At 37.0% G+C, this 18,169-nt stretch overlaps 2 protein-coding genes across 2 annotated transcripts; both read left to right on the top strand.

Moving 5' to 3' along the window:
* The first annotated feature begins 5,512 nt into the window (after positions 1 to 5,512).
* Positions 5,513 to 6,900, top strand: LOC131001493 (mitochondrial uncoupling protein 5-like). Its single transcript, XM_057927883.1, has one exon. The coding sequence runs from the start codon at positions 5,838 to 5,840 to the stop codon at positions 6,732 to 6,734; it is 897 nt and encodes a 298-aa protein (XP_057783866.1). The 5' UTR covers positions 5,513 to 5,837; the 3' UTR covers positions 6,735 to 6,900.
* Positions 6,901 to 11,507: 4,607 nt separating this feature from the next.
* LOC131001492 (mitochondrial uncoupling protein 5-like) lies at positions 11,508 to 12,726 on the top strand. The gene has a single exon (XM_057927881.1). It carries the CDS (start codon positions 11,647 to 11,649, stop codon positions 12,592 to 12,594), a length of 948 nt encoding a protein of 315 aa, XP_057783864.1. The 5' UTR covers positions 11,508 to 11,646; the 3' UTR covers positions 12,595 to 12,726.
* The last annotated feature ends 5,443 nt before the right edge of the window (positions 12,727 to 18,169 follow it).

The raw sequence follows: 18,169 nt of genomic DNA, 5'->3' as shown, positions 1-18,169 counted from the left end.
GTTACTTTTATATTGTCAAACTAGGTTTAATTGCCTCGTAAAAATGTATACGGAGAAAGGATGGAGTTTAGAATGATTAAATATGGTGAAAAATTAAAATAAATTTGAAAAATGAGATATATTTTAATTTTATGGTAAAAATTTATTTAAGGCGAAAATTTCTCCTGAGTTTTGCGAAAATTTCACCACATTAACTTAATTTAGCTATTCGTGCATTACAAACAGTTTATTCATCGATTTATATTGGTTTATTTGTCATTCTCATTTATCACGAAAATAGTCATTTCTCGTTATAACCTAACCATATATATATATATATATATATATATATATATATATATATATATATAGCGTCTTCAGTTGTTATGGTTAAATTTTCGTTTCCTTCAAAATTCGAATCCAGGTTTGAACTGTCATTCATCATTACAAAAGGCTTATTCATAGATTATACTGGTTTATCATAAATTTATATTGGCTTACACGATAAATTTAAATAAATTAATATCATCGTAGAATTTGAATATTTGAAGTTTCAGATTCGTTCTCATTTCTCACCACATTGACCATTATCACCGGATGCTTTATATATATATATATATATATGTGTGTGTGTGGGAGGGGGGGGGGGGGCGTACGTGGAGTTATAAAATAGAAATTAATTTAAGTTCATATATAAATTGTAAATATTTAAGGTGAATTCTTCATTTTGATATTCATGATTCAGGGTTTCAAGCCTTATGGATAACAAAAATTAACTTTTTGTTTAATTCATGATTATATACAGTCAATTCATAGCGTATGGAAAAGATGGTTAATTCATTACCATTAAACTATTTAAGATGGGATATATACCCGTGCATAAAATTCACCGACCATACATATTTAACTTATGCATATTACATACTAATAGGCATTGGACATGCTTTGAATTGAGTTACTCGAACATTAAGTCCGATTAGCGAGGTAACCCTCGCAGATTCACTAAATAGAAATTACAAGCTAGCTTCAAACATTTATATAGAAAGAAAAAAAAAATGTCCCACAAACCAACACGTCCACAATCATTGTGTGTCAAGATTTGGGCTACCCATATAATATTACAACTTAGCCCGTTTCAACATTATAGGCTTCAGGCCCATTACTAATTATGTTAGTATATAGGCCTATAAATTAAGAAAACTCTAATTAGAAGTTCATTCATCTACTAAATATTGAGTTTCTTCCGTAAGCAAGTGATGAGTATTTTCATAATTCTTTAATTTGTTTTTGTGTCCATCTAATTGAAAATTTTCTCATAATCAAAACTTATATAAGAAGAACTGACTCTTCAACGATCACAATTCACAACCAACCGAAAAATACCAACCAGTGGTTGGAGTCCAGCCCATTTAATTTCTTGTATTGCAATTCACATCCACTATTTCCTAATATATGATTCATCTCTTGTCTCATTAATAGCATAACACATATATATAGACAGCTGTGATAAGATGGTGAAAAAGTGGCATAACAAATTTCATGGCTGATGTCACAAATTCGAATTCCACAATTTTTATAGATCGAATTGATGGCAAATGGAAACTGCTACTCCCCCGTCCCATGAATCATGTCACGTTTTCCTTTTTTGGACTGTCCCATAAATCTTGACACATTTCCAAATTACCTTATCTCTCCTACTTTATCACTTTTATTACATTCTCTCTCATACTTTATCACTTTTATTACTTTTTCTCTCATATTTTATTACTTTTATACTTTATTAACTACACACTTAAAATACTAATCTATAATTCCTTAATTTCCGTGTCAAAACCAAACGTGTCAAGATTTGTGGGACGGAGGGAGTATTTTGAAGTAACGTCTTGTGATTATGGATTGTTACTCAATTGTCCTGACTCTAAACAAATAAGAACTAGGTCGCTTTGTTTTATTGTAACAATTCAATAGTAGCATTGGCCGAATTCTTTTAAATTTTTTTATTTGGAAAAAAAATCAATTTTGTTTTTTTGGGTTAGAAAATTCAATTTTATTAAGTCAAAGTTAAGCTTCCAGGAGTTTGATGCGGCAACTCGTTCCAATCTTTCTTTCTTCTAACTGTTGGTGGAAGTCTTTGATGCCTTAATTCCTCCTCATAATTTGGAAGTTGGAATATTGACTTTTATTTTGCGTAGTTGGACCTTTTCTTTATATATTATTACTAGTAAACTAGTGTATTATCCGTCGAAATTCGACGGGTACATATTTTCTTGTAATTTATATATTTTATGTTATTTTATGATAATTATATAAAATAATTTTTTATGTAAATTATTTATATAATTAATTAAATTAAATTAAATTAGTAATACATTTTAAATTATATTAATCTCAACAACTTTTAGCAATTAAATTATTAATTTTGTTGAGATCATAAAAATACCCATTAGTTTTCATATGAAATTTTATAAAAAGTTGACGCGTAAGAAAAAACAAAAGAGTAAAAATACATATAAATTTGACATAGGTATGATGGAGGATTGATTTGTTGCATTTGTTGTTACAAGATTTATTAATTTTGTTCAAATTTTTTTATTTTGCCTTTTGACCATAATTTTATATGGAGTTTGAAAGATCATAATTGAATTGTGAGTATCATATAATTCCGAACTTCTAAAAGCATAACTAATTATGAAAATAATCTCGCCTGATATTTAAAAGACCATAACTGATTTATCGAACATCATATCATTTGGAGTTTTAAAACCAACCAAGTTGTGGGCATCATCTCGTCGCAAACTTGACAGATCACCTCTAACTTCTGAGCATCATATTGTCTGAAACTTGAAAGAGAATCATCTCGTCTAAAACTTGAAAGAGCATCATCTCGTCTGGAGTTTTGAGCATCATCTCATCTAGAGTTTGAGAGAGCATAATCAAATATGAAATTATATTCAACCATGACTCCAATTGTCAACTATCTAACAAACATAACTCTAACAATTTAGATATTTTATTTATATATGTAATTTTATTAGTTCAAACTCTAGAGAAAAATGAAAGAGAAGAGTTATTAAAGCAGTAAAAGAGAGAGTGTGTGCTTTATTTCATCATCGTAGGTATTTATAGGCATTACAGTCGGGGTAAAGTAGTAAATTCGTTTGGTCATCTATTCTGCATGCTTGCCATTAAACTAATTAAAGCTATTATTAGATTATAACTTGTCAGATCGTTGTCCCCTAATTACAGAGCTGGACTCTGTCCTCATCATCCCGCTCTGTCTAGTAGCTATGGATTTCCTTCCTTGAGACAGACTTCTACTCTTTGGCTCTGCTCTGCTAAGTAGCTCCGCCTTCTGACGAATTGTCTCTGCCGTGTGGCTCTGCGCTCTGGCTCCAATAGCTTAGCTCTGACTCTGGATCTGGCGATTTGGCTCTGGCTCTGACTCTAATGACTTAGCTCTGACTCTGGATCTGGCGACTTGGCTCTAGCTCTGACTTTAATGACTTAGCTCTGGCAGCTCTGCTCTGGTCCTCTGCTCTGGAAGCTCTGCTCTGGTTAGCTCTAGCTCTGGCAGCTATGCTCTAGAAGCTCTGCTCTGGCAGCTCTGCTCCGGAAGCTTTGCTCTGGCATCTCTGCTCTGGTTAGCTCTGGCTCTGGCTAGCTCTGGCAGCTCTGCTCTGGCATCTCTGCTCTGGCAACTCTGCTCTGGCAGCTCTGCTCTGGAAGCTCTGCTCTGCCAACTCTGCTCTGGTTAGCTCTGCTCTGGACTTTTCCCTCTGCCTATTTCTCACAGCTTCTTTGCTCCCTGCTGCTCATCTTTGGTATTCCACTTTGGTATTCCAAGCAAAGCCACGTGTCCTGATCTTAGGACCTTGCATATTTCACCCCTCATCAGAGTTGATAAATCATATTACTTCCATGCAACAATCACAACACGCTTGATAGCAGATGCCGAAATTCTTTTCAAAATTTGTTCTTTCTAAAATAATAATCATTCTATATTTAAAATAGTGAAACGCGTTATTAAATTAGGAAACTAATTTAATACTTACCATAGGTGTGTAGGAAGAATCACGACAGATCAGGAAATGGAGGTATCAAAACAGAGGAGTCGTCGGTGGGGTGGGGGTCGACGGCACGGTGGACGAACTCCAGGGCTCAGCGGTGACTTGGCGGCGGACGAACCGCAAGCTCAGCGGCGACTATTTCGTCGGAGTCTAGAAGAAGGAATGACAACGGGTTATAGGAAAAAGAAATCTTAGGGCTCTTGTATTAATTGCTTCGAATGGAGAATTCTCATTGGTTTAAGAAGTGGAAACATAATCGAACTAATTAAGGAATGGAAGAGGGAGTCAGAGATGAGGCGGAGCAACGCCGCCCTTAGGACGGCGGCGACGCCTGAATTTAGAGGGAGAGAGAGGCGGGCAGTTTAAGGGGGGAATTAGGGCTCGATTTGAGTGTGCAATCGACTTTAGAGAGAGAAAATGATTGAGAGAAGAGAGAGACAGTGAAGGGGGAGACGACGCCGACCGAATTCAGGGACGACGGCGATGGGGTGAGGAAGAGGGAGGCGTAACTTTTGTTTTAAAAGTGAGAATGAGAATATATAGATTGGATTCTCAAATGCCTTGTTGGAGATTGAGATTGAAAAGAAAGAATATGAGGCATGCCACGTAGGCTAAGGCCTAATCGTATTATAGAATAGATATTATTATTATTATTATTATTATTATTATTATTATTATTATTATTATTATTATTATTATTATTATTATTATTATTATTATTGTAGTAATGGACGAACAGAAACAAATAAAGTTTGCAGAAATGAAAAATATATTTTTCTTCCCTATATAAATAAAATGTATGGATTTATTTTATAAAAAATAAAAATAAAATTTTAATTATTTTGATAGACATAAAATAAGATTTTGTTTTAAAGTAATCAGTTTATAGAATTTGTGCCTTATTATGCAAACATGTAAATCAATGACCGAACCCGTTTATAATTTACATATACGTGCATGTCTCAATTCAAACTTAATTTAAAATTATTTTTATAGAAAATTAAGAATATAAATATTATATATATATATATATATATATATATATATATATTCATACAATATAATATATTGCAACATATACATATAATATGTACGCTATTGAGAAATATAAAATTAATAACAAATATACATCTAATCACTAACATTCAATTAAAATAATTTATCGTATATAGATTATAATTTTTTTCTTATCAGACATGTAAATCTAATTTTTATCTAGAAAAAATAAATAATAAAATTTATTAATTTAGATTATATGTAATGTTAATATTATTATATATATATGTATATATATTTATTATTAATTATAATTATTATGATTAATGAATCTTTATATAGAATGTAATAGTTAATTAATTAATAAATGATGAAGATTATATATGGTAAATTTTGAAATGGTGAGATTTTAGATATGCCACATAGGTTAAGACTTAATCCTATTATATAATAGATTGTTAAATAGAGCAGGAATAAATTAGGCAAAAAGTCAAATCCCATAATGATTTGGCCCTTGTAAACAATGTGCTTTTTGGCAAAAGATTATATAAGTTGAGCAATTTAGGTTAGAGAGGAAGAGATCTTTTCCATATTTCCAACAAATTTTTCCTTATCCGCCGTTTGGTACTCGGACAATTTCCTTAACTGTTCCTAAATCTTCGTTCTCGCATATATTTATTTCCCTTTTCCCTAACTCCATCACTCATCGTTTCTGTATATGTCTGAATCCCAAAAATTTCTTCCCTTCATCTCTAGAGAGAGAGAGAGAGAGAGAGAGTGTGTAATTAATTAAAGATGGGCGTGAAGGGATTTGTGGAAGGCGGCATTGCTTCGATTGTAGCGGGGTGCAGCACCCACCCATTAGATTTAATCAAGGTCCGCATGCAGCTTCAGGGCGAGGCTGCTATGGCCTTGCATGGCGGCGCCGCACTCACTGTACAGGGACCCATCTCCGTCGGTCTTCGAATCATCCAGCAAGACGGCCCCAAGGCGCTCTTCTCCGGCGTCTCCGCCACCGTCCTCCGCCAGACTCTCTACTCCACCACCAGAATGGGGCTCTACGAAATCCTCAAGAACAAGTGGACCGATCCCAACACCAACACCCTTCCCCTCCCGACAAAAATCGCCGCAGGCCTCATCTCCGGAGCTGTCGGCGCCGCCGTGGGGAATCCCGCCGACGTGGCCATGGTCCGCATGCAGGCCGACGGCCGCCTCCCTCTATCGCAGCGCCGCAACTACAAGAGCGTGGTCGACGCCATTTCGCAGATGGCAAAGAAGGAGGGGATTGCTAGCCTGTGGCGCGGATCGTCCCTTACGGTGAACCGCGCCATGGTGGTGACGGCGTCGCAGCTGGCGTCCTACGATCACTTCAAGGAGATGATTTTGGAAAAGAATTTGATCAAGGACGGACTGGGGACACACGTCACGGCGAGCTTCGCCGCGGGGTTTGTGGCGGCGGTGGCATCGAACCCGGTGGACGTGATCAAGACGCGGGTGATGAATATGAAAGTGGAGGCGGGGAAGGCGGCGCCGTACAGAGGAGCGGTAGACTGCGCGGTGAAGACGATTAAGGCGGAGGGGCCCATGGCGCTCTACAAAGGATTCATTCCCACCATATCGCGGCAGGGGCCTTTTACTGTAGTTTTGTTTGTTACGTTAGAGCAAGTTCGTAAATTGTTCAAGGATTTTTGAAGGACTACGTCCATGAAAATGAAGACATATTTTAATTTTTTATGATGGTTTAAAAGTAATTAATCATAGTTTTATAGAGTTGTTAACTTATTTGTTCTTTCTATTATTTATTGTAACTACTCCCACAGTCCAACGAATCTTAATGCATATTTCTTTTTGGACCGTCCCACGAATTTTGATGCATTTTTAAATATAGTAACAATTAGCTAAAAAATAAGGATTATTAATTATATTTAAGTTAATTAAAATCATGACTTAAGTTCAAATTAATGTTAGGCAGATTAAAAAAAAGAAAAAAAAAAGGAAAGAAACGGAGGGGCCGTTTTTCTGGATAGATCTCATTTCATTTCTTGTCGAAACCCTAACTACGGCGACCCATGTATTCAAGGCCGCCTTCGGATGAGAATGGTTGGGTGAACCCTCGTCGGCCTCTAAATCCACCTCCCGTCGATGTAATCTTCAAAAAACTCCAACCTCCACCCCGTAAACCCTCTCCAATCTCCACCGCGAAGACGGAAGAAACTTCGATCTCCACCGATCACCTCTGGTGCATCTTGTTACTTTCCTTTCCCAAAGGAAGGTGAGACATGGGATGCGGCCGTCAAAGAGGCTGAGCGGCAGATGAAGGAGGAGGGTTTGTGGATGTCCCAGACCGATGATGAACGCCATGGATAATTTCTGATGGTTATCTGGTGAGATCTTTGAATTTCTGCCTCTGTTGGGTATTGCGATATGCTCTCTTGGGTTTGGTATTATGTATTGAAGTGTCCCACATTGGATTGGAGATAATGGCATGAGCCACTTTATATGGTGAGACAACCCTCTCCCTTATAAGGCATTTTAAGGGAGAACTGAGCCCAATATCCATTTCTAACATGGTATCAGAGCCAACCCAATCCAATGATGGGCCCCCCAATATCGTTGTCAACAGATGGCGTTTGGTATAGTCCACGCTGCGCGTGCGGGGGGTGTATTGAAGTGTCCCACATTGGATTGGAGATAATGGCATGAGCCACTTTATATGGTGAGACAACCCTCTCCCTTATAAGGCTTTTTAAAGGAGGAATGGGCCCAATATTCATTTCTAACATTATGCTCTGTTGGTGTTGCTTGTGTTTGGTATTATGTTCCTTTTTGCCTCTTATATTTGGTATTCTCTCTTGTCTTTGGTATCTACTATCTTGTGTATTGGTATTCTGCCTCTTGTGTTGGTTTTGCTTGTATTTGGATAATTTCTTATGATAGTTTGATATCTGCTCTCATGGTCAAAAACTGAATACATGGAATTTGCATCTAATTTCTGATGGTATCAATGACGTTTACAAAAAACTCTTATTTTCTCCCTAAATCTGAAAGGAGTCATTAATGTTTCAGAAAGACTCTCATTTTCTTCCTAAAACTGAAAGAAGTCACTGATGTTTACAAAAAGACTCTCACTTTCTTTCTAAAACTTGTTTACAAACCTAGAATAGGCGGTAAACAGTGGCCCAGGAGATGGAGAACTTCCCGTTGGCAGCCTTGCTCTTCCCATGGAGTGGCTTCCCGTTCACACATCCTTCAAGAAGATATTGCACAATTTGATTTCTTTTTGAGGTGGATAGATCCTTGATCACCACCATTTTTGTTTTCTTGCTGCTTCTTTGTTGGATCTCCAAATGAAGAGTCAGCCGCACGTTACTATATTCATAGAATAGGATTTTCAATTTTGGTGGGAAGTTCAATTTTTTTAAGTTTTGAGCCTTTTTTTGTAATTTGGCATACTCTACCTTTAATGAAATGAAGATTTTAGTGGAAATGTGTGCGTGTGTTGGCCAAGCGGTAAGGTCTTAATGCCTAAGGCCAAAGGTATTGGGTTCGAGTCACTTGTGACGCGGCCATTTAATTTCTTTATTTAATATTGTAAATTTATCAAAAAAAAGATTTTAGTGGAAATACCACTTCTGCCGCCTCAATCACTTTTTGGATCTTTTTGCTCTGTTTTGGTTATGTTTGATGAAAAAAAATATATATGCATTAGTTAAATAAAAAACAAAAATTTAATTTAAACTATATTCAATTAATTAAAAATATTTTTGAAAAAGAAATTAAAAAAAAGGATTAAAAAATCAAGTCTAATTACCTAATCAGTTTTCTACTTTATTACCTACACACTTAAAACACTAATCTACAACTCCTTAATTTCCGTGGCGAAAACAAATGCATCAAGATTCGTGGGACGGAGGGAGTAATTCTTTAATTCAATTTACTTCATGTATTCCTAGAATCATGCAGAATTATATTAAGATAACATAAATAAATATATTTATTATAATGTTAGATATATTATATATATTTCATTAAACTTGAACATGTGTTGCTGTCTGTAGTTGTCTATAATAAATTAATTGTTTTTCACGGTTTCTTTCTTTTCAAATGAAAGAGGGTTAGAAGTAGTATTCTTCGGATGCTATCTAATTGAGTATGAGTTGCAGTAAAGATCGGTTGATTGGAAATATGAATTGAGTAGGAGAATGTACGCTCCAACCAAAGATTAGAGTTTTTTAAGAGGAACCAAATATTAGAGTTAACTTCATTAATTGAAGCTCCAACCAAAGATTAGAGTTAACTTCATTAATTGAAGATATACCGAATCTTTTGTATATGGGGCTTTGTATTCAGTAGATTTATTTTGTTACCAACTTTTTTGTGCAAACTCTCTTTATCTAGACACAAATACTCATGTGCAATCGGTTGTACCGTGTAACTGGTTACCAGAATGACACTATTTTATTCGGGAAATGACACTTTAACATTTTCGAATGACACTACTTTTAACATACGTACAAATGACATTTAAATATCTTCAAGTGTCATTTATGTGTTGAAGTAGTGTCATTTAGAAACCAGTTGCACGGTGCAATCGGTTGCACAAGAGAGTGTCTCTTATCTAAAATAGAGTAAATTTGGTCTAAAATCATAATAAATTTTCAAATTTTGATTTTTCCCACCATCTTTCATTCTTGTTTCAAAATACATAATAATTTTTTTTTGAAATTTTCCACGATGACATATTTCGATCAAAATTTCAAATTAGAAAAGTTAGCAATTATAGCTCTTGTTCGACAACAATAATAACACCGATACAAATTATCGAATAACTTCGACATTTTGACATTAGCCCTATACCCATACTTACAAATTTTATGTGGATTCTCATTCCATGAAATTTGAATTCTCCATACTATACGTATTTTAATTAGTAATAAAATTAGCTCATTGATATTCGATTATTTTATGTTTTAATAAAATTATTTATGTCAAAATATCGGATATCATTTTATTTTTTTTTCTTACGTAATATTAATATATTTTCATTCCATGTATTATACGGGTGCAATACTAGCTAATAAGAAAAGCAAACAGAAAATGAAAGTGATGGTCCAATAAAATAAGCGGCAACTCGTTCATGGAATGACACGCGGGGCATCGAGAGAGAGAGAGAGAGAGAGAGTTTTAAAATACTCAACTTAATTTAACGCTTTGTTCAACTTGACTAGTAATAAGAGGCCTTTCGGGTGGGTCAAGTCATGTTTTGATTTTTAGAGAACAGGAAGCTTCAGATCGTGAGTCAAAAGTCCGGAGTAAAACCAAAAAGAAAAAAATAAATTATGGTTTAAAAGGGTTAGTGATCAATTTACAAATATTTGACATTTCATCGACCCTGCTTTCTTAAGCTGTTAAAAGTTCAATATTGCGTTGCGTCCCCAAGGAGACACCAAGATGTGCGAACTCCTGTCTACGAACAGTGAGGTCCATGGATCAAACCCAACCGCTCCCCTTCCCCTAAAGAAAAAAAAAAATCCAATATTACAGTGGAGCTGTGAATAAATATATTAAGTTAATCGTAAGTTATTCGAAGCTTAATTTGATAAAAGTTCTTTAAAGTTCATTTACAGAAATTCATTAATTAAAAAAATTAGATTAAGTTGAATAGGATAAATTATAGAAAATAATTAATATAGTATATTATTGTGACTAAATAATCTATATTTAAAAGAGAATAATATTTTGAATAAAAATTCAATGTTAGAAAGTTTTACTTGGATTCGATAATATTGGTAAGGTTCGAAGTATTCGATAAATAAAGCCCGATGCTCGATTCGATAAATGAAGCTTGAGCCTCAATTCGATGATATAGATAAATTAAATTTAAACACATATTTTGCTCGACTCGATTCCCACCACACTTTAGAGATAATTATTTTGCTTTCTTTATCTACCATCAATTGATTTAAACTAATTTACATTCAGAAAATTTATTCTTGAATACAAATACTCCTGTGCAATCGGTTGCACCGTGCAACTGGTTTTCAGAATGACACTACTTTATTTGGGAAATGACACTTGAACATTTTCGAATGACACTACTTCAACATACAAATGACACTTGAAGTCATTTGTATGTTAAAGTAGTGTCATTTAAAAACCAATTGCACAGTGCAAGCGGCAAGCGGTTGCACGGGAGAGTGCCCCGTTCTTGAAGATGGTTCCTAACTTACATATATTGGTGATGATTGCATTATGAATTTAAGATGACAATTCAATGATCGACGACTAATAATGATAAGATTCGTATTCACATGCAATAAGTGAAGAAATTAAAAAGTCAATCAAGCTGGCCTTCTTAGAAACGAAAAGTTCAGCAAATAGGCCGCGTAAAATTTAGGAGCTCCGGGTCAACACAAATTGGCTGTAACTTCTTAAAGACCCACTCAATCTTTTTCCTCCCATTTTCCTTCTCTCTCTCCCTACCCTATCATCTATATATACCCTTCTCACTCAAACTCAATCACTCACTAATTTCCTTACACACATCTCAACCTTTTTAGCTTCCAATTCTTCATTCTTTGTTTAGTTTGCAACAGAAACAAAAATGGGTTTGAAGGGATTTGCAGAAGGCGGCGTTGCTTCGATCGTGGCCGGTTGCAGCACCCACCCTCTTGATCTGATCAAGGTGAGGATGCAGCTTCAGGGAGAGCCCGCCGCCGTTCAATCTCTCCGGCCTGCCCTCGCTTTCCAAACAGCAGCTGCTTCTCACGCCGTCCACATGCCTCCTCCTCCAGCCCGCGTGGGACCAGTCTCGGTAGGACTCCGCATCATCCAGCATGACGGCGCCGCCGGGCTCTTCTCCGGCGTGTCGGCGACCGTGCTCCGGCAGACTCTCTATTCGACCACGAGAATGGGGCTCTACGAAATCCTCAAGAACAAATGGACCGATTCTGAGACCAACAGCCTTCCCCTCCCAAGAAAGATCGCGGCGGGGCTCATCGCCGGAGGCGTGGGCGCTGCCGTAGGGAACCCCGCCGACGTGGCCATGGTCCGAATGCAGGCCGACGGGCGCCTCCCCTTAGAGCAGCGGCGCAACTACAAGAGCGTGGTGGATGCCATTTCGCAGATGAGCAAGAAGGAGGGGATTGCTAGCCTGTGGCGCGGATCATCGCTCACGGTGAACCGCGCCATGGTGGTGACGGCGTCGCAGCTGGCTTCGTATGATCAGTTCAAGGAGATGATTTTGGAAAAGAATTTGATGAGGGATGGCCTCGGGACGCACGTCACGGCCAGCTTTGCGGCGGGGTTCGTGGCGGCGGTGGCATCCAACCCGGTGGATGTGGTGAAGACGCGGGTGATGAACATGAAGGTGGAGGCGGGGAAGGCGGCGCCGTACAGCGGCGCAGTGGACTGCGCGGTGAAGATGATTAAGGCGGAGGGGCCCATGGCGCTCTACAAAGGCTTCATTCCCACCATTTCAAGGCAGGGGCCTTTCACCGTTGTTCTCTTTGTTACATTGGAACAAGTTCGCAAATTATTAAAGGATTTCTGAAATTAGCTTATACTCATCCATCATCACGACTATCAATTCAAACTCAGCCACATTTTTTTTATTCTTTGTATCATTCAGAATTTGAATTATACTGTTCAATTATAAATTCTTCAAGTTCATATTAATTACTAATTGTAGTTTAATTAATTCCATAATTCTTTTGCATTTATTTTTTGTAGATTAAAATTAATTAATCATCAATAATATAACAAATATAGTAGGAAATTTTAACCTACTTGGAAGATATCAAAAGAAAGATCTAAGAGATAGAATATGGACAAACGTGTTTTGCAAAGATCCAGAAACGTATATGGTCTAACGACCCAACTTATCCCATGCCAGATGATGCAACTGACAAGGAGTTGCATATAGATGAGATAATACAATTCTGGAAGGGTAAAATCACAAATAACCTGAATAGAATCAGATTTGGACATCTACATGAATTATTTAAGTCATTTTCTAACTTAAACATCCTGGATCTAAAGATGAATGAAGGATATTGAGCCTAACTGCAACAAAAATTCTAACAGAAACTGTTAAAAAGAAATCGATTTTTGCTCAAAATAGATTTTGTATATATAACCAGTTTCTTTCAAAAAAAAAGTGCATTGATAAAAATTGTTTTTTTGATATCGTTCTCTTTTTTATGGTGTCGTAGTCATATTACGACACCGATTTAATCGAACCCTATCCAACCGATTAAAAATCGATTTTATAATTTTTTTAATTATTTAATAAACAAAAATAAAATAAAATGAAAAATAATTTCTCCTTCACACAAATAAAATAAAATGAATACAAAGTTTCTTTTTTTTTTTAGAATAAATGAAAACAAAGTTTAAAAACAATTTTCTTCTTCAGTGCCCTCGCTAACCTCCTTGCCGTCAACCTCTCCGCGCCGCCCTACCTTGTGTCTAGTCTCTCTCCTTGATAATCTTCACGGATGCTATACCCTGCCCCCCTCTCCTTGTCCCGTCGACTCTCTCCAGCCTGTCCTCAATCCAGAAGCCTAGTTGTTCGCCACAACCTCAATCTCTTCCGGTCTCTGCCACCAAGGCATGCTTGTAACAGGCTATGCCTCGCTCCGCCTGAATTCATTTGAAGAGATTTTGTTACTCTTGAGGCAGATAGTAGAAGTGATCATAGGTGCACAAGGCACGGACAAAGAGCGGCTCCTATTAATGTTTCGAAGCGGATGAATACATGAACAAACTGAAACACACCAGAAAGAGAGGGATTATGTTGGTCCCGAGGCGAGTATGTACTGGTATATAGGGCGAATACACCAGTTAGTGCTTTTGCTTGTGTTTTTTATATTAAGTGTTCTAAGGCAAGCTTGTTGATAATGAGTTAGATAACTGATATCCAAATAAGTTGTGCTCTAACTGAGTAATCGGTTAGCAATCCTACCAACTGCTTGTAAGCTAGTCAATTGGACTAAGAACTGAAGTGTGTGCAGAAAGTGGTGGTAAGTTTTAACTCGCTTAAGAAATCTTTTCAAGTTTAAATTTTCAGCTTATCGGTGTTCAATTTATAAATAGTAACTTGAGTCAGATGATGAAATATGATAAACAGTTTAATGCTTGTGCTGATGATTGTATAGGTCAGTATGTTGAGCAGTTTAACAGTATAGCACACTGGAATATAAAAGCTTAAGTAAATGACACGATCAGTTTTACGTGCTTCATAGCAATTTCCTACATCTCCGTTCCTAATTTACAAGACAATCTCTCAACTTGGATTCCTTGCTTTTATAGTTACAAGTTCAGCTTGACCAATCAGTTGCGTTAGACTGATCCATGAGTTACACGGCCGTGACCGTTAAATGCAATTTTCACAGTTGTAACTCCCTTTACAACACTTCAACTTTTAGACAATCTAAGCAAATTACGTTTAATATCGAAACATACTTTCAAAATTGATAAATCCACTTTCATCAACACAATAATCATAACACAACGAGATGAAGAAAGACCTATATGGTGGAATTTCACAGAGACAAAAAGAGTTTCTTGGAGTACAGTATTCACGAGTACATGAAGATATTGACTGTATTTTAGTGGAATTATCGAGAGTGATTTGATTACAATGGCTAGTGTGGTATTTATACAAATTACAAATGAAAGGGGTACAATGGTCTTTTTCTCCTTCACACGCACTCCTCATTCACGAACGTCCTCCCAACATCACTGTCACTTTTGATTGTCCTTTCGTAACGATCTTGCAGCTTTTCCATCTTTAACAGAAGGTAGTTGATCACCTGCGCAGGTATGCCTTTGAACCAACTGCGCAGTCTCTTCTTACAAGGATCTGTACAAGTCCTTCTTCGAGGTGCAGCGCCGGTGCATCCTCAAAGTGTTGAGTCAGTGCATCTTCCGAGGGCTGCGCAGGATTTGGATAGACTTTTGAACTGCGCTGCTCGGGTGCGATTTGCCTTAGTTGTTTCGAAGTTTATCATCCACCTGCGCTGTTAGTTTTTCCTTATATGATAATAAATATCATGTATAAGTGAACGTCGAGTATAGTATCCTGCGCTGATGAGGATCTTACCCCTCATAAAAAATCAAGCAATTTTTTTAAGGTTACATTTTCATTATAATTCCATCAAAAAAGAAACAATTACTTCCTAAATCAAGAGCAATTATGCTTTGATTAAAATATCACGAAAAAACTATAAAATAAATAAATAAAAGAAACCTCACATGTCATCTTCAAGGTAAATTATTTGATTGTGCCGAAGTTAGATGTCGTGATATCCCCCCACGCTAAGTTGGTTATTATGGAAGAATAAACGTAGAGAAAATTGAGTGTAGAAGTTTGTCAAGAAGAAGAAACAAAGAAATTGAAGCAAAAGAAAGATTGATTTTAGATATTTATAGCCAAATCTCGTGCAAAGGATGAAATCCTCATTTTTCGACAGAGAGATAAATTTTCTAATTGAGAAAAGAGTAGATTGTTGGATTGAACGAGCCGAACCGATATGTTAGAACAGCCACACCTTGGCTGCGACAAAAGAATCACGCAGAATTCTCTGCGCACGCCACCTGCTCGACAAAAGTCCTGAACCTGCAAAATAGAGTAGAAGAAGAGAAACAAGAACTGAAACTGTGCCGCGGCGCACCGCTGCCTTAAAAGCAATCTCGGCAGACCCTTTGGTGTCAAGTCTCGTTGCCGAATGCTTCCCAAGGTTAACACAGCAATCCGTCAATTACGTGCACTCGTAGAAGACGGAGTGGAGACGCTTTATTGTTCAAGAAGAGAAAGAAGGTGTATATGAGCTGTGAAAAGTGAAGCAAAATCGTGGCTTCTGTGTATATGAGAAATAGCAGCAGTTCGCTCTCTTTATAATGGAGTCGCTGCACTCCCCTTTTATTTGGAGATGAGGGAATTCAATCTTGAGAGGCAGCCCCCCACCCCACTCCCCTAAATCGTGAGTTCTGTTACCAACTACAAGAAATGGTCAAGGGCACAAATAAGTTGTACATTGGGCCACAATAAAGGTCCAAAGTTAATTAAATAAATGGGCTGTGTTCTATTCCTTCAACAATCCCCCACAAATGGAACACAGCAGAAAGAAGGAACATTGATGCATACATACAAATAATCTTGCGATTAGAATTTGTATATTAGTGTCGTGAGAGAACATGTGAAACTCATAAAGTGTATTTCTACTTGAACTTTATAAAATTCTTATGTTGCCCCCCACAACACACATCATCCCTAAAGGTTACGTCTCCGCGATAAAACAAATTTGGCTATAATAACACCTTGGATCTCGTGTATGCTCTAGGAAATAATTCCATAGAAGAAAGCCACCTCTTCACACACACTTAGGTGATTCTATGATAGTGCAATCGCCACAGCACTAAATACATTATACGCATATAATATATCAGAAGTGTTTCGCAAAACACAACTGCAAGAATCATTAAGAGCCAAATGCTCAACCTCAGAATCATAGTACAATCAAAAATCCACCGCGGTGGAATAACCTTCAACAGGTGATGATTCATCTATGGCCAATGTTCTCCGCAGTAGAACAACACAGTTTATTACATAAAATGCCATATAAATGAAATAAGCGCACATGGTTTCGTTTGACCTTTAGGTATCCACCAGGTTAGCTTCCTCCATTCAATGACTTCATCCCAATTCCGGTTGATAGCTCTTGCACTTGCCTCTTGATGAGTGCTTTAGTGAACGGGTCAGCCAAGTTTTTCTCAGACCTTACAAAGTCTAAAGAAATGACTCCATCACCAAGCATTTCTCTCACCACTGCATGTCTTAGCCGAATGTGTCTCCTCTTTCCATTGTATACACTGTTTTTAGCAATAGAGATAGCAGCTTGTGAGTCACAATGAAGAGAAATAGGTGCATGAGACCTCTTACCCAACGGCACATCTGCCAACAGTTCTCGCAACCATTTCGCCTCATGACTCGCTAGCTCCAATGCTATGAATTCAGATTCCATCGTAGAACCTGCAATACAAGTTTGTTTTCCAGATTTCCAAGAAATTGCACCACCTCCAAGAGTGAATACATATCCACTCGTGGAGCTTACCTCATCACTGTCTAATACCCAGTTTGCATCACAATAGCCTTCTAACACATTAGGAAATTTAGAGTAATGTAAACAGTAGTCAGCAGTTCCCTTAAGATATCTCAACAAACGATAAAGTGCAAACCAATGATCATTACTAGGATTATGTGTATATCGACTCAAACGGCTCACAGCATAAGCAATATCAGGCCTAGTGCAATTCATCAAGTACATCACACTTCCTAAAATTCTAGCATAACGTTCTTGGGAAACAGATTCACCAAGATTCTTTTTCAATTGTAAACTAGAATCATAAGGAGTTTTCACAGGAACTAAATCATTGCAATCAAAGCGTTTGAGGACTTGTTCCACATAATGAGACTGACTCAATGCATAACCATGCTCAGATTTAATCAATTTTATCCCGAGGATAACATCAGCTTCACCCATATCTTTCATATCAAATACAGAAGATAAATAAGCTTTTGTCTCCAACACAATGTCTAAACACGTACCAAAAATCAACATATCGTCCACATATAGGCATATTAACACGCAGTCTGATCCACGGGTTTTAGAATATAAGCATGATTCAGAGCAATTGACAGAAAAACCGTTAGAAAGTATAGTATTATGAAACTTTTCATACCACTGAATAGGGGCTTGTTTAAGACCATACAATGATTTTTTCAGTTTGCATACTTTATGTTCTTTCCCAGGTATGACACAACCCTCAGGTTGTTCAATATAAATTTCTTCATTCAAATCACCATTTAAAAAAGCTGTTTTCACATCCATTTGATGCACTATCAAGTTATGAATAGCAGCTATAGCAACTAGTGATCTGATAGTAGAGATTCGAGCAACAGGAGAGTAAGTGTCAAAGAAATCAACATCCTTTTTCTGAGAATATCCAACCACAACTAATCTTGCCTTATACCTATCAACTGTACCATCGGGCTTTAGTTTCTTCCTAAAAATCCATTTAGTTCTAATAGGTCTGCAACTAGCAGGCACATCAACAAGTTCCCA

The sequence above is a fragment of the Salvia miltiorrhiza genome, chromosome 8 (assembly GCF_028751815.1).
Source record: "Salvia miltiorrhiza cultivar Shanhuang (shh) chromosome 8, IMPLAD_Smil_shh, whole genome shotgun sequence".
Taxonomy (NCBI): domain Eukaryota; kingdom Viridiplantae; phylum Streptophyta; class Magnoliopsida; order Lamiales; family Lamiaceae; genus Salvia; species Salvia miltiorrhiza.
Note: the sequence above shows the minus strand (reverse complement) of the source record. Positions and strands in the feature narration are given on the sequence as shown.

Bases quoted from the DNA above. Each gene is read 5' to 3' on its own strand.
- LOC131001493 (XM_057927883.1), top strand. From the start codon at position 5,838: ATGGGCGTGAAGGGATTTGTGGAAGGCGGCATTGCTTCGATTGTAGCG.
- LOC131001492 (XM_057927881.1), top strand. From the start codon at position 11,647: ATGGGTTTGAAGGGATTTGCAGAAGGCGGCGTTGCTTCGATCGTGGCC.